Source organism: Pygocentrus nattereri, chromosome 11, assembly GCF_015220715.1.
Source record: "Pygocentrus nattereri isolate fPygNat1 chromosome 11, fPygNat1.pri, whole genome shotgun sequence".
Classification (NCBI taxonomy): Eukaryota; Metazoa; Chordata; class Actinopteri; order Characiformes; family Serrasalmidae; genus Pygocentrus; species Pygocentrus nattereri.
In genome coordinates, this window is record NC_051221.1 from 20394315 (window position 1) to 20411988 (window position 17674).

At 41.4% G+C, this 17674-nt stretch overlaps 1 protein-coding gene across 1 annotated transcript in view; it reads right to left on the bottom strand.

The window, feature by feature from the left end:
- Positions 1-17079, bottom strand: part of b4galnt4a (beta-1,4-N-acetyl-galactosaminyl transferase 4a) — a 213299-nt gene extending 196220 nt beyond the window's left edge. The window contains exon 1 of the mRNA XM_017717516.2: positions 15549-17079. Within this exon, the coding sequence (XP_017573005.2) occupies positions 15549-15690 (142 nt within the window). The 5' untranslated portion in view covers positions 15691-17079. The remainder of the gene's footprint in view (positions 1-15548) is intronic.
- Positions 17080-17674: the final 595 nt, after the last annotated feature.

A 17674-nucleotide genomic window follows, 5' to 3' on the forward strand; every position in this document is an offset into this window, starting at 1 on the left:
ACTTAGAAAACCCTAACGCTAACATGGCCAGCTAACGGCTATTAAATAATGTGGCTGCTATGCAAATTAACAAATTTTTGCATACAGAGGTGGGCGGAGCAGCTTAAATCCAAGTGAAAGTATTGCTACAACAGTGAAATTAGGACTCAAGTAAAAGTAAATGTATATTTAGTTAGAAAGTTTCTTAAGCTGTAGTTTTCTTTTTTCCTTTTTTTTGTTAAATAGTTTTTTCTAAAATAAATTTTTAAATAAATTAAATAAATTAAAGACCAAAAGTCAGAGATGTGACCAATTGCAAAGCAGCACAGAAGCTGCCACAAATATAACAAAATTTAAATATACACAAAAAAGGAAATGGTAACTAGTGTTAGGGGTAATGCAGTACAAAGTAACATGTTGTTACAGTAATGTGACTACGACAAATGCTTGCGAGTGTGCAATTTGTGTCAGCTGACTACATAAATCTGATGGTGAATGCAAACAGCACAAGTGCATGAAGGTGTGTAAATCTGGCAAACAATCTGTCAAAGCACCTAATCAGACTAATATGAAGCTGATGGATCAAGATCCCCATGTTAAAGTTGAGACAGGCCACGACTAAAACAGCACTTATAAAGCTATTTCAGCTGTTTTGGACTGTTTTGAACTACTTCTTTCCAGGTTTTCAAACAGCTTCAGTCATTCACAATTTTATTCAAGCCGAAGTGGCTGCAAGGGTGAAGACAGTCCTTTTAAATGCTTAGTGTAATTGGTTTCCCTTATTCCATTCCATTATTTTCCAGTTGGTACAGATGGGTATGGGTTTTAAAGTAAAGCAGATATAAGTAATGGGTGGTGAGATTACTTTTTCCATGAAGGAATAAGTAATTCCATTACAATTTGAGGGAAGTAATTAGTAATTTGTAATAGACTGACTGTAATTATATGTAATACCCAACAATTGCGCACTTCTGTTCACATAAATATTATTTACAGCTCAGCAAATCCACACAGCGATATATTAAATCAGTCTATGGTTACATCCTTCTTTTTTCTGCTGCACATTCAAAAACAAGTGGATCCAAATGGTCCCACTGGAACTTACAGTTCTAGTTCTAGGTTGTTTCCCATCATTACTAGATTACAAGGGACTGCTAAATGTTAACAACATTAGATTTTGCTACATATGTAGCTAACAGCTAACACTGAAGAATTAGCTAAAGTGTATTTGCACAGTGATGCCTATGTCTCACCACTATTACAATGTTTTTACTGATTTTTAAACAATTGTATTATTTTAAAATGTTTTCAAAACAGGGGTATACTTGACCAATCAGCAATACTAGCCCAGTCTTCAGGTACCAAACCTGGGTAAAACTGGAAACTTTAGTATTAGACTGGTGGCCAAACGATCAAGCACAATTCCAAATCTCTGGTGCCAAAGGTTCCAGCACTTTGTGCTGTGGAAAACTTCAGACTAATGTCATGACTTACAGATGTTATTGTCTTCATGATTGCCAATACCTGCATGAATGCTTAACCTGATTCTGGACGTTGCTAAAGCAGTACGAGTGAGTATGAGTGGCAGAGTCTTACAGTGATTTTCCACAGTTAGGGGGTTAGACCAGACACAAATACAATGACAAAATGTTATGTATTATTAATAATAATCACAATAAATAATTTGCACATTAACAGTTTAACAGTAGGCTATGTCTTCCAAGCAATATAGCAATGAAAGATTATTCCATGAACAGCACAATGTTTTGTTATATAACTTGGCTCATTAACATGCAAGTCAGTTACAAATTTCACACATTTGTATATATTTCTGCATAATTCAATCATTGAGATGCAAACAAGAGTTATTCAGTGTGGTTTGGTGTTCATTGTAGAAAAACTGACTTAATATTCTTTATAGTGGTGGAAGTAGAGGTTGCAACATCTACAAGACAATTACAGCCATTTAATTTACAATACAAAACAACCAGTGAACCTACACCTGTCTTCGGAGGCCGTGTTCATACCTAATTAACGTATGTCCTAAGTGACCCAATCACAACTGAGCAATACTAATACTAATACATGTATGAACAGTCTCCATGGTGACACCTTGTGATCTGATCATTCAGATCACCTTTGAAGGTAGTCAGAGATGCATATGACCACATGACATCTGCAGTGTAACTGTTTTTTGTGAGGCAGCTTTTATAGGCTTTAGATACTTCAAACGTCTGATTCCTATCACCACCATTGTGAACAATTCTGACTCTGTACTTCTTCTCTAGAATGGAGCACTTCACATTAAACTACTTTGTTGGACTTTGTTTAGAGCTTAACCATTTAACTATGCAGAATTTTTGAAGTCAGTGGAATTACTATTTAATTCATTGCAGTTAAATGTGTATATCAAGTATTTGAGCATAGCTCAAACAATCTGATACTTAAACTATTTGATACATTTCCCTTTTTTGCTTATACTGCACTGCTTACTGTTACCATGGTCACATATTCAACATTCCGTATGTGTAAGTCAACTAGATAGTGTTCTGCCTATCTTTGATGTCATATTAGTCAATCACTTATCTTTTAAATCTTTCCTTAGTCTGAGCTGAGCACCTTTGTTACTCATCTACACTTGTCCTACTCATATCCTAACTCCACCATGGTATAGATTCCCATGATCTCAGGGAGGTTTTGCTGCCACTTTTGTCCTCGACTTGATCATTAGGGACCTACATTTCCATATAGCTGCTGTGGGACAATGACTGATTTTGTTATGCACATAAAACGGAATTAAAAACTGCATAACCTGAACACATATTATACCATAACTTATATAACTCCAGCTCTGAGTGTGAAGACAGACTTCAAGTGTGCATGTGGAAAGATTATAAAGCTGAGGTCTGAGTGCAGGACAGCACTGCAGTGGGATTTCCAAGATGGTCCTGCAAGATAGCAACCCTTTCATTAATGCAACCCTTTCATATTTCTTAATTTAAACCTACCATTTCAAACTATGAAATAGAGCTTAAGGCCCAATCCAATTTTACCCCTTGCCCTTAACACTTAGCCCTACCATTTTGCGCGTTCACTTCTAGGAGTAGGGTTGTCCCCATTTTGTTGTTAAGATGAAGGGGTAGTGTGAAGTGTTAGGGCTATTTGGTTCTTCAAACTGAGATTTTTCAGAGGCGCACTACAAATGGAGGGTTATGAGAAAATTCACAGAAGAATGATGCGGATCATCGGCAAGATGGCTGCACAAGTGACCAAAGAGACACATAAATGTAAGTATTGCTCTGTTAAAAAGCGGGCAGCTTTAAAAAGGATGAAGAATGGAAAGGCAGTTGGTCCAGATGACATACCTGTGGAGGTATGGAGATGTTTAGGAGAGAAGGCAGTGGACTTTTTAACCAGGTTGTTTAACAACTGGAGAGTGAAAGGATGCCTGATGAGTGGAGAAGCAGTGTACTGGTCCCCATTTTTAAGAACAAGGGTGATGTGCAGAGCTGCAGTAACTACAGAGGTATAAAGTTGATTAGCCACACCATGAAGGTATGGGAAAGAGTTGTTGAAGCAAGGCTAAGGCGAGAGGTTCAGATCAGTGAGCAGCAGTTTGGTTTCATGCCCAGAAAGAGTACCACAGATGCAATTTTTGCATTGAGAGTGTTGGTAGAGAAGTACAGAGAAGGTCAGAAGGAGCTACATTGTGTCTTTGTGGATCTAGAGAAGGCATATGATAGGGTGCCAAGAGAGGAACTGTGGTACTGTATGAGGTAGTCAGGTGTAGCTGAAAAGTATGTTAGGGTGGTGCAGGACTTGTATAAGGATAGTGAGACAGTGGTGAGGGGTGCAGTTGGAGTGACAAATGGTTTCAAGGTTAATGCTGGTTACATCAGGGATCAGCTTTGAGCCCTTTCTTGTTTGCAATGGTGATGGAAAGTTTGACAGATGAGGTCAGGCAGGAGGCTCCATGGACCATGATGTTTGCAGATGACATTGTAATCTGTGGTGAGAGTAGAGAGCAGGTGGAAGAGAATCTGGAGAGGTGGAGGTTTGCATTGGAGAGGAGAGGAATGAAGGTCAGTAGAGATAAGATGGAATACATGTGTTTGAATGAGAGGGAGGCAGGTGGAAAGGTGAAAATGCAAGGAGTAGAGGTCGTAAAGGTGGATGACTTCAAATATCTTGGGTCAACCATCCAGAGCAATGGACAGTGTAGAAAAGAGGTAAAGAAGAGGGTGCAGGCAGGATGGAGTGGGTGGAGACGGGTGTCAGGGCTGATGTGTGACAGAAGGATAGCAGCAAGAGTGAAAGGGAAGGTTTACAAGACAGTAGTGCGTCCTGCTATGATGTATGGTTTGGAGACTGTGGCTCTGTCTAAAAGACAGGAGGCTGAGCTGGAGGTGGCGGAGATAAAGATGCTGAGATTTTCGTTGGGAGAGACAAGGATAGACAAGATTAGAAATGAGCAGATCAGAGGGACAGTGAAGGTGGAGCAGTTTGGAGATAAAGCCAGAGAGGCCAAGTTGAGATGGTTTGGACATGTGTTGAGGAGGAATAGTGGATATATTGGTCAAAGAATGTTGGAGATGGAGCTGCCAGGTAGAAGGAGGTTTATGGATGTAGTGAAGGTGGACATGGAGATGGTTGGTGTGAAAGTAGAGGAGGCAGTAGATAGGGCAAGATGGAGGCAGATGATCCGCTGTGGCGACCCCTAATGCGAGCAGCCGAAAGAAGAAGAAGAAGATTGTAAGAACAATTGTAATAGCGGCTTATGGTCATTTCCATCATAACACGCAAAAAAATTCGCTAGTAATACGCTGATGTCTCGGTCGCTACTGGGGGGAATTTTCAGGTTCAACCTTAAATGGTGCGGAATTTTGGACACTCCTTTTTTCATTTCTGCTGTAACCTTTATACAAATTATGCAGGAAAATTCGATCATGAAGCTGGTGCTTAGAAAGCTAAGTTCAGCTTCATATCACAATCAATCACAAAAGAATTATTGGTGGTGGTAATAAATAATTGCCCCCCTCTTTGAAGGCGTATGATGCCCTAAACTGAGCTAAACTTTCCCCGCCTCTGCTGTCACAGTAGACTGGCAGGGTCGCCTGCAGAGCAGCGCCAGTAGCGATTAATGAAGTAGTGTAGTTTTTTGTTTGTGCTTTTTTTTTATTCGGTGACTTGTTTGATTGATTGATATAAAACTGAAGTTGAGAATGAATTGCAACACCCTGCTTTTCAGTCTCCTTCGGATAAAAGGCAAATGTCAATGCAATATACAATCATTGCTATAGTATGGAGACAAAGCAGGAAAACACGACTTACATACACCTGATTATTTTTTCCAAGCTATTTAAATATGATTCACCTGTCCTGTCATGTGACACAAGTGAGATCACCACAGCTGGAGGCGGCATATTGGAAATGGCCGGAAAACCTTGTCTCAACTGTTTACGTCGCTGATGACAACTGATGATGTTTCCAGTTCTTGAAGGGTTGTCCCATTTCATAGGGGGGAAGATTTCAACCACTACCCCTTGTAACTTAGTTTCAAGGGGGAGGGTTACACTCGAAAACAAGGGGTAGGGGTAAAAATAAGAAATGGGATTGAGCCTAAGTCTACATGTTGTAGATCACTAGTAATGTTGGAATGCATTCATGCACTGATATGTACTGTTGTTGAAATATTAGGGCTGATTATAATCGTATACAATAATATTCAACAAAAACATTTACTACTAAATGTAAAGATCCCACCCTCAAAGGTTTATTGTATTGTGTCTGTAATAGTGTACATTTCCACATAATAATAACAATAAAATAGTGGTGATATCTGAAATTTCCTGAAGAGCTTTAATCAAATTGTTAATGTCAGTTACTTACATTTCTGTTGATTATATGCTTTTCTTTGCATTTGTGTGTGTGTGTGTGTGTGTGTGTGTGTGTGTGTGTGTGTGTTGGGGCAGTTGTGCTATCCACCTGAGTGTAGCAACTCACTCTTGTAAAATGAGTCTGATATAATAACTAAATTGTTCACAGTGCTGAGCATTACAGAGTGCTTGTCTCCATTCTTGTATGAATAATCATGCATTTCATTCTATGAGGACAGCAGAATGGAAAGGTGACATTTTCACATACAACCACAACAAAAGCCCATTCAGAGATCAACCAAAGGAAAGCTCTCTTTGATTGATTGCGATCTCGCTTCTTCAGCTGGATCGCTTACTGTAAAATAACACCGACTTCAATGCTGAGGAGCTTTCTACCAGGACACTGAAAGACAATCCGCTCTCAATGTGAGCGTGCGCATGTGCATGTGTACTATACAGCTGAGAGTCATAAGATAATTATTCATATGATTCTTGCCTCCAGGAACACTCTATTGTGGAAGTCCAGAAGCTTTATCATTTAGCTTTAGCTTTTTATCTTTTATTATCTTCTCAACAACAAAGCTGCATCATACACAGCTGCACAGCTCTATATAAACTCTTGATGTGTCAAATTCAAGAGTGTATGAGCACTACAGGGAATAGAACAGTGAATTAGCACTACTGGGAGTTGTTCAGCACAATGAGAAACAGAGAAAAGTAAAATCCCAGTAAAATCACTTTAAGTGCCATAGCTTTAATAAAATGTCAGCAAGAGTTCCAGAGATACCGTACACCAATGTTCAATAAAGAGCTTAATGCATTATTAATAACAGTCATAATAAACAGTGCAATGTTGTTCACAATAATTCACAATAATTGATGCCCATGCATGATATGTATAACAATATTTCATTTTTCTGAGGGTATATTAAGTTGGAACGGTAAGAATGCAAGAATACATTGCATAATAAACTGCACTAAATCTAATTAAATATACTAATTATACTCTCTTTGTAATAAAACCTGCAGCTGGAAACACCTGTTATGACATTGTTTATCACAAGAATGCAGTGACACTGACAGTGATCCACCATACAACAGAATAACTCATCAGTTGTGGTCCTGTGGGGATCCTGACCACTGAAGAACAGGGTAAAAGGGGGCTAATGAAGTACGCAGAGATGGACTACAATCTGAGCACTTACATAGTAAGTGGACCTGATAAGGTGCACAGTGAAGGTAGATAGTAGATTGTAGACATGCTTAATATACTGGCCAGTGAGTGTATCTCATCATAGTGCCCACCCCTTGTTGCCTACCAACACAATGATCATGATGATCTTATAATAAAAAAATGATTTTTTTTATTATAAGATCAGCTCTGCACATTAGAAAGAAGTGACACCCTTTAAGTTTCAGAGAACTCCACCCTTCTGGAAATTCAATTCTGGAAAATGCTCAAAAATGGGAAGGGCCAATTTATGGGGACACTATGAAGCAAAAAAGCAAGCAGATAAAGTAATACTGGACTTTGTTGAGATGGTAACAAAACCTGTTAACACAGTTATGAGAATGCTGATGAAATGCATACATGCCTTTACAGAATGCCGTGTCCATATCATAATTGCAGCACACAATTTACATTATGTAAAGGGTTGGCGGAGTTTTCAAATTATGTAAAAATAAAATTTACAAAAAATGTATGGATATACATTTTTCCATTCTGACAGTAATAAGTATTTGTATCCAAAAAAGCAGCTTTAGGGTGCAATTACTGCATAATTACTTACTACTACAAGTCAATTGATGTGTGGTCATTTGTATGCGTATATTGTATTCAAATATGGCTCAGCCAATCTGATTTTAAAACCAGAACTATCCGTTTTATAACAGACAATACACTGTGAAATGAGTTAAGCCACAAATCAAACATTGTGGTGTATAGTAGCCATATCATCATCACGCACAATGGCAGGCAGTAGCAGTCCAGTGCAGTGGGTGTGAAAGTAGTCTGGCAGTGTTTAGAGCCAACACAATCCTGAGGGAAGAATGGCACTGGCTGTGGGCCAAATGCCTCATTTGCAAAGAGCAGAGTGCCTGGAAGGTAGCAATATCCAGAGAAGCACAAACGACATTAACTCAAGGGCTAAAAGAGCCTGAGCTTTCTCACTGTCTCTCTGACTCGTTCTTGCATCCCATACACAGACATACAGACACATACAAACACATACAAACACACGTGTCGCAACCTCAGGCTTTGATATGCTTCAACTTCCCTGCAAATCCATGCGATAAAAATATAAATACAATTCCTCCGCTGAAAACAGAGTATTTTACACGAAGCAACTGCCATTTTTGACAACTGCCTGAGTGAATTTTCTAACAAAAGGACCATGCTGGCAGTAGAGATTTTTTATTATCTGGTACACAGGTGGGCTCCTTCTCAGTTCAACCTAAATTACTAAACACCGGGGAATACAGAATTCAATTATTACCAGTCACACCATTTGTATGAACTCCCTATATAGATATAATTGAGAATACGAAGAATTTTTCTTCAACACTGGATTGGACTGGATTCTGCATGCTGGAAAATGACACATTGAAACTGCATTCTACTTTATTTCCTAATGAAGGCAACTGGAAAAATGCTGCACGCCACAGGTTCAGTAATAGGAATCAGAACTTGTGTGCATGTGCGTGCAATTTCCATATTCAACTGAAGTCCAGCAGGATCGTGAATGAGGCTGCTTATTATTGTGACAGTTGTGCAGTTCCTTTTACTGTTTGGCATGTGGTGAAATTGCCTTGCCGTTATGCTAAAAGGAAAGCCTCTATTTATGCTTTGTAACCTTTGAAAAGCTGGAATTTCCACTTTGTGACACATAAGCAGTGAAGCACTGCTCTTTGTACATGACCTTCCAGCTCCAGCACTGCTTTAGTGCAGCATAAGAAGAGAGCAGGGATGTTTTTCTTGCCTTTGAGCTTGAATCACACTCACTCATATGACCTTTCCCCATAGGCTCCCTTTCTCTGTGGAAGCGACCTGCCACTCTAACACTGCCTTCAATGTGCCCGTTCCCTCACACTCTTCTTTTTTCACTTCACAGTTCAAATGCGCTTTGAGGAGACAGTGTTTTTTCCTTCACAATGCTGTTGGACCTCTGTTCCCTGGTCAGATTCTACTCTTAATAATAATAATAAATTTAATTTAAAAGTGCATTTCTCGACACTCAAGGACACTGTACAAAATGTAGGGTTATAAAAAAAAAATCCTTTATACAATGAGAACGCCAGACGGCTATAGAATCAACATTAATGTCTTAGATAAACACACTGCCAAAAAGAAAGGCACCACAAAGGGTTCTTTGAGTGAAGAACCAAAGAACCAGCTTTGGTTCCCTGATGAACCACGTTTGAAAAAGAGATTTGTGAGCGAAGAACTTTCACTTAATGTAAACGTGGTTATACCGAGAGCCTTTACATGTGGATGCTCTTTACATTTTAAACACACTCACACCTCACATTTACAGAACCACTGAAAGGTCTTCAGGACAACAAATGTGATTCTTCTATGGCACTCTTTGGCTCAAAGAGCCCTATGTGACACCTTTTTAAAACAAGGTGGGGAGGATGGATGGATCAATGGATAGATAAAGAGAAAAAAGGATCTTTATTAATCGTAAAGGAAACAGTAGTTTTACTACTACTATATTGTATAAAGGTTACAGCAGCAATGAAAAAAGGATTGTCCAAAATATACACAAACTATATGTCCAAAAGTATCCAGACACTAATCTAAAAATACACTTTCTATATAGTGAATTTACTTTAATTTGCATCCATTGCTGACACAGGCATTCAGTTGTCCACACCCAGCTTGCATTATCTCCATAAAGCATTGCCAGTAGAACGGGACACTCTGGAGAACCTGTACATGAGCCTAGGTTTACCATGCCCAATTCAAGCAAAGGTGTATAGATCCCCCTCGCATTACGTTGTGGAGCAGAGGAACTGTGTTCTTTGGAGTGACGAAGTTCCTTCCAGTATCTTTGGGATGAGTTGGAGTGGAGCTTGTGATCCAGAATTGGCCATGCGACGTCATTACCTGACCTCACAATCAAGTCCTCAAAGCAATGTTCCAATATTTAGAGCAAAATCTTCCCAGGATAATAGAAACTGTTATTGCAGCAAAAGTAGACAAACATTATATTAACCCCCTTGATTTCAGATTTCAGGAAACTTTGGATGTACAAACTTTTATACATATAGAGTATGCTATATAATCTTTGGTATATAGTCCTTACTGACACATGTGCATATGGCTGTACTATCCACACTGTTATGGGACGGCGGGGAGGCGGACCCAAGCACAGAACTGAAGCCCAGCAACAACAAAAACATAACAGGAAATAAGGGGCAACGGAATATGCAGTTGCTGTCACCACTACGGAGGCGCCTGGACCGAGGTTCGAACCATTGCTGTTATGGTCATCGGTCCGCTGCGCCACCAGAGTGTGCGACTGGCGATGGTCAAGGCACCTTGAGGAAGGCGGGAAAAGGCACGGAAGTGAAGGACGAACTAAGGGGACACCATGGACGGTGTGCTCAAACAAAGGCTGAGTAGAAAGGTGAAACAAACAAATATGAAAACACAAAGGCGCTGCCTCTGTAATTATGATGGGTGGTAGACTTTCCTTCAGGGGCTTGCTCCTTTAGCAAACTTTTCTCGGCCCTCCTTTATTTCTCTTTTTGGTTTTGGGGCAGTTTCTTTTCTTTTCTTTTCTCTTCTTTTCTTTTCATTTCTTTTCTGAAGACTAGGTACCATACCGGTCACCCCTCTACAAAGGTGTGACAAACATTGGTGCGTCAAGTTAGACTAATTGATCAACGGCACCTCGCCACCATCACCCTCTACTGGCAGCAGGTGGTGCAGGCTGAACCCTTACACACACCTTGTGCTCACCTGTGTGCCTTCACTTTTTCCACTCAACTACAAAGAAAAATCACAGCCTTTACAGTGTGCCTGACCATTGTAAGTCCTGAGGTAAAGTATAATGTGACATGTGGGAGCAGCTACAGTTCCTCATTAAACCTCAGTGACATCGCTTCATGTGAAGCTCGGCTGCTTTTTCATTTGTATTCCACTACACCGTGGTGTGGTGTACATTTATTTTCCACAGACATCTCAGAGCTAATATAGGATTAGTGGAGCAATTTGCACTTGAATGATTCCACAGGCAAGAGGAGGGAGAAAGAGAGAGGCTCTCCGCTTTTGTGAAGAGAGTGATTTGGCAGCCACTCAAAGGCTAGTGCTGCCAGAAGCGGAGGTCTCTGGGATATGATTGAGGTCAGTTTGGGGCAGTTAGAGAAAAGAGCCGAACTACAGAAAGAGGGTTCAGCAGCACTTAATGAGAAACAGGATCCTTTATAAGAGAGATGCACAAAAGCCACTGTCAGACAAGCACTCAGGATCAGGCCTGCCCTATAGCACTGTGCTAACTGACATGGGAAAGAGTGCAGCACACCTTCTGGGGGGTTTTTTGCCTTTAGCCTACATGCTGCACTCACTTAGACCCCATTCAGTACAGGTTGTCCTTCATTCTAGTGGCTGACATGCTCATTATACCAAAGTGCTGTAATCCCTGGTATTGGTTTGTGTAGATTTAATAATGATGCAAATTGTGTTATTGTGGCCTGATCTAAAAGCCACACTGTGCTTTTTGTATATAGTTTGTTTAGCTCTGTGGCAAAAGGTAGCTTACACAATACCGTACATTTATTTTTCCTTTACAGCCCCAAAAAATCCAAAGCAACATTTTTATGCCAGTATAAGTTATGAGGGTTTTACAATGATGAAAAAGTAAGCAAAGTGAAAGGCTTTGTTCCAGCAGTGAAACAAATGTCCTCATTTTCCTGATGGCTGCTCCTTATACCCAGAGCTCACTCTCAAAACTTTCTTTCAAAATCAGACAGAGTACAGCCACCATTAAAAATCAAGACTTGAAGGGTTTCATTCCAAAATACATAACAGATCATTTCACTTGTTTTCATGGTATACATTGCTAGGAGTAAGTTTTACTTATATTAGAAATATTATAGCTGGAATTCTGATTAATACCAATACCAGAGAAATAAAAATGTGTTTTCCTCGTACATCAGCTGTTACAATATCGCTGCTGTCGGAAACAAAACATTGTATCTCCATTTTTGTCGTAAGTTGAAAATGCCTATTGTCCTTTTCATTTTGTATAAATTTCATGATGAATGAACCAAAAGAAATGACCCAAAATTACTGGGGAAAAAGTCTGGTTCCATTGACTTACATTCATGTTTTGCACCCCCCCCCCGACCCTGATGGAGAAGCGGCTTAGAAAATGGATGGATGGATGGATGGATGGATTTTGGAGATACAAGGTTTTGTTCCAACAACAGCATTTTGGAATGAAATTTCAGTAATTACTTTCATTTTGATGTACTCTTCAAACAAATTTACATAATTACATAATATAGCCTATTACACAATGCACTACATAATGATGTTTGCATTCTGTATCAGAAACGTTCAGTCAGTACTTCTTCCTTTTTCGGTTTCTTTCAACGTCAACGCATGAAAAAATGTAAAGGATTGTTTTTTTTTTCCACAAAACAAGGCTGTACACACAACATAGCTTTTCACCAAATTCAAATCACAATAAAATCTCTAAAACAAAAATAGAATGCACACTTTTATAAGTTATGAGTTAGAACAAAATCATTCCAAATTACACCATGTTTTAATTATGGTGTTAACTGCAAGTTCTAAGGATTAATGTGAAGGCTGTCTAAACAGATAAAGCCAATGCAAAATGGAGATCATACATATTTTAAGTGAAACTATCATAAGGTAGGGTCTCTGAGCTAGGCGAGCGCTTTGCTCGGTGATAGGTGGGACTGATAGGAGAAGGAGATGAAAGATGAAATTTTGGATTAATATTATTCATTTCCACACACGGCTGCATGGTGATGTAATCAAAACTTTTAAAGGCAGGCAAAGATTTTACATTATGATCAAAGTCTAGGAGAAAACAGTAATTTTGTCTTGGCATGGTATGGAGAATAATGCTTAATATGACCAGGTACATGAACTAACAACTAAAAATGTCAGTTTTGATTTGAAGTTGAATGTAATGGTACTGCATACAGAATCAAAGAACTGTGATACTCTTACATGCAAGCATGTGAGCTCATGCCTTGTGTCACTTTTTTTCCTTTTTCACTTCTCCAGCATAGAGACATGACAGACAAATCATATTTGGGAAGAAAGCACTAATCAGTTCTTAATGTGTTGATCTCTTCAGTATGCAAAGTTGTGCTGTACCAACAATTAGCCTAACCTGAAATCACAAAAGGCTGGCACAAGCTATAACAGTTGTACTAATAATGAACTACAACGAGAAAAGAAAGAGAGAAAGAGAGAGAGAGAGAGTGTGTGTGTGTGTGTGTGTGTGCTAAAGCAGCAATGCAGAGACAGAAAAAAGCTCCTCCACACCTCACTCTGAGAGCAAAACAGAGAGCACTCTTTAGCTCAGTATTGACCAAGTCTCTCAGCACACACTCTTTACCACAGGCAAAATGCAGTCCAGCCTTCACTCTGCCAAACGTACATCTGTCTGCTGGGGAATTATGATGCTTTGCTCTGAGTGATGCTTAAACATGGAGAGAGAATCTTCCAGGAGAAATGCATTATGATGCAATGGCACAGAACTGGCTTGCTTGACACTTACACTCATTGCATTCACTGGCTGACACGTCCTTTGCTGCATTAAATTGTCTTCAATTACAACTAACACTTTTTTCTGCTCTACTCTCTTATTCCAACAGAGGAACTGAAATATCTCAGTAGCCACAAACTATTTCCCTTCAATTCAACCGATGCTGCAGGCTACAGTAAGCCATGCATCCTGAAATAATGCCAGATGACTGGTAGAAAATAATTACAATGCAGTTTGACAGCATTACTTATGTTTGACATCACGACATGACCCCAGCATCAGTACTTATGATCTAGTCTTTAATCATTAATGAGCCCCTTCCATCTCTTACTTCATAATTGTGCTCATTCCGAACCGAAGCCAAATGCAGCGGAAGCGTATTGCTAATTTGTGTGAAAATGCTTTTGCACGCTTTGTTTTGTCTTGTCCCAACATATATGGGAAAAGGCACAATTGAAACATTAAAGGAGACAATGCAACTTCAGAGCAGGACTCGAAAGTAGGCTACGCAATTGAAACTCAAACAACAAACCTCTCTTTGTGGAGGCAAATCGCAGTAAGCAAAGCAAGTCATCTAAAATAGCAGGGGTGGCCAGCTGGGACTGGAGGGTCAGGTTGCAGTAGGCTGGTGGTTTCCTTACTCACATACACACTTACTAATCAGGTGTGTCGGAGCAAGACAAGATGGCCTTACTGTGGTAGGTCAATGGTTCACAACCCTGATCCTGCTGAGGTCATCAGTTCCAGCACAGTTTAGGGATGTTCCTGCTCAGAAAGACCTACTAAACTTGTTAGTACACCAATGAATAGAGATGGCAGCAATCTGATCCCACATATCTATACTGGGGTGATATCAGCAGAAAATGCTGGATTGAATATTGGAGGAAAACTATTAGGAATCTGATCTACTCCTGTAACAAATCTGTCCTGAAATAGCACACGTTCACACTGTGTGATGTCATGTTGTTAGCTGTGTATTTCTTTTTGTAATGTAGTCTTCTAATGTGATCTTGCAATGAGAATATATGTCTGGGAACAACTTCCTTCTGGTGCTGCACTGCAGCAAAATCTGTCGCTAATAAAAGCATGCCCTCTCTAAAACCTGCCCCCAAAAAGCCCATGCCCTTTTAACATCTGGAGTATAATCAATAGCACCACCAAAATAAAGAAGCTAGAGAAATGCTATCTTAACCAAACTAAACTGTTTTCCCTTGCAAGAAGTAATGTTATTTTTACCATAGGTAATGTGTTCTCTGTACATATATCAGATGTCTCCATGCTTATTTGGAGGGCCTTATTTTTGTGGGGCCCTGCTAACACACTACAGCCATGAGCTTATAAAGTTGACAGGCGACCTGTAGTTCACAAAGTATAAGAAATTTCACACTCAGTTTTTTCCCACCTCAATACGTCTAGGTGCCTACTTTCATATAGGCCAAAATGTCTCATGGTTGTCCCAAGACATTCTCGTTGTGAGATCATGTCTGGCATAGCAAGAATGCCTGTGGGGAGGCAGAGTGATGGAATTGGTTGAGCATGTTTGCCTACTTTTAGATGCTCATCTTGAGCACTTCAATAAAAAATACTAATTTTAAAGCTTAGTAGTTGTTAAACAATACATTACAGGTCAATATGGGCCAATTGCCTTTCAGGATTGCTGTCAGTATGGGAAAAGAAAACATAGTACCACACCAGCTCTGCCAATGAGTGTTTGAGCAGGAAAAACACAACTGTGCTGAATCCCATCCTCCATGGTTAGAAATGATGAGCCCTGTTTCAGTGATTCCCTCCTTTCCCATTCAAACATTACAAAGGGCTACTTATTAGATGATTAGTTTATCATATTGCACCGCATGGAGAAAACACCACAAACACTGAAGCAGAAACACTGAGCATCCATGGCTTAAAACACTGCAGACCCTGTGCACGTGTTTCCTACCTTTGCCGTAGTTGAAGTGGAGTTTTATGGCTTTGCCTTGGTTGATGTGCAAGTAGGTGAACCACACGGCGAAGGTAAGCAGCACCAGCAGCAGCAGCAGCTTGAACTGCTTCCTGATTTTCTTCAGCGGGAAGCGCAGCATCCTCACAGAGGACCCGTGGGGGGCTCACCGAGGGCTCCTACTCACAAAGCCCGGTTGGTTTGTAAAACAGCATCCTCGCCCGCGGAAGACCGCCTCGACTCAACAGGTCACAGGTCCACAGTTAGTTGGCGCTTTGTTACTACAGATTCGGGCGCGCGCTGCTGCCAGGGGGATCCCTCTCAGCGCTCAGAGACATTTTAGGGCTTGACCAGTCCGCGCTGGAGACCCAGATCACCGCGTGGAGTGTCCAGGTTCGCGCACTTCAGCGCGCCCCGGAGAGCGCCGTGTGGGGGGACCAGTGCGTAAAAGCGCAGGCAGAGCGGAGCTGCGCGCGTTCCTCCACCTCACCGGCCGCGTAAAGGCGAACAGAACAGCAGTCCGTGGCTAATCTGGCCAAATCCGCTCTCAGTGTGGCCGATTACTCTGCCAACCGCTCCGCCAGGGATCATCCCCTCCTCCTTCTTCTCCTCCTCTGCCTCCTCCCTCCTGCGAGCTTACTGCGTCCCAGCGACGGCGCGCACCTTTAACTTCACTCAGAGCCTGTTCCGTTTCAGCTCTCCTGCAGGCTACATGGCGCATATGGCCCCAAACAGCACGAACTCAGACAGACCACCCTATCAAAACTAACCAATCAGGCAAAATCGCGCAAGCGACTGACTAACTGGCGCCGTGTCTGACTGATATTTCAGCCCGTCTAAAGCGTCCGAGACGAAATGTCTGAATGTTTCTTATCTGAACGGGGGAATCAGCCCAGTGCAGGCTAACGCGGCTACTTTTACACATAAAACCATCCCACGCATGAAACAGGCGCAGCTTGCTTGCACCTCGCCGTATATGAATAAGTCGTCGAGCTAATTAAAGAGACAGAGATAGAGAGCCTGGTCAGATCAGGTGTCAGCTGAGTGGAGCTGTGTCTGAGGGTCAACATCGTCTCTCCACAAGTCTACGTGCACCTCGTGTTGACGTTTGACCCCATTTAATTCCCACTTAAGATGATGCCTAAAGCATAGCTTGTGAACACACGCCCCCGTTACAACCCACCCTTTCAAAACGCTCTTGCCCAACAAAACAAGCGTTCCCACAAACAAACAATACCCAGGCTCGCTGCTCGCTGCTGTTATTATAGCTCTGCTAGCTGCTCGCTCAGTGCAACGCCGTGTTTTCATTCATCCCTCCACTAGCGCCGCCCCTCCGCACCCTCACTTCACGCAGCGCCGGGTTTCGGAGGAGTACCTCCACTTCATGTAGCTGCTTTCAGGGGAGCTAGAGTACTGTGGGTCCTCCGAATCCGTGGGCTTTTCGCTCCGCTCCTGTAATCGGTCTCCCTCTCCTTTCCTCCGCTCGTCGGAAGAGCATCCATGACGCTGCCGGGCAACCGAACTTGGGAGGAGCCTGAATGTGCAGTTCGTCTATCCGACCAGCAGGAGGAGCGCCAACTTTCACAGGCGCTGCGCTACAGCGCTAACGCTACCATCGCTGTTGCGTTTTTTCCCAAATACCCACCCGTATTCCGTTAACCCCCGCCTTCTTCGCTACGACTGGCTAGCAGCAGAACCGCTCCTGCCATGATTGGGTGGAGGGTCCCTACACCTGCGCCATATGCGGCTAGTTTGACAAGCACTCCGTTGAAACGAAGCCTAATGTGTCGTTTGTGCCAACAAACTAAATCTCTTTAAACCTCAGCGAAGCCAGAGCCGCTTTTAGACATGTTCCACAGTTTTTGCTTTTCATGGATATTTCTAAACTGATTTAGGTTCATCCTTGTGTCCTGTTTCAGGATTGAGTGTGTCTTTCTGACTGGGAATCCGCACTAACTCTTGTTTATGCCAGTATCTTGGCTCAAGGGTATTTTGTGGTGTAAGTATTTGTTTTAAGAGTTCATTCTCTGAACGGACGTTTGTTAAGAGGTGTGAACGTAATAGTAAATGTATTCTCCCACCTGTTTTCCGAAAAGCCACGCCCCCTGTGCTATGATTGGCTGCGG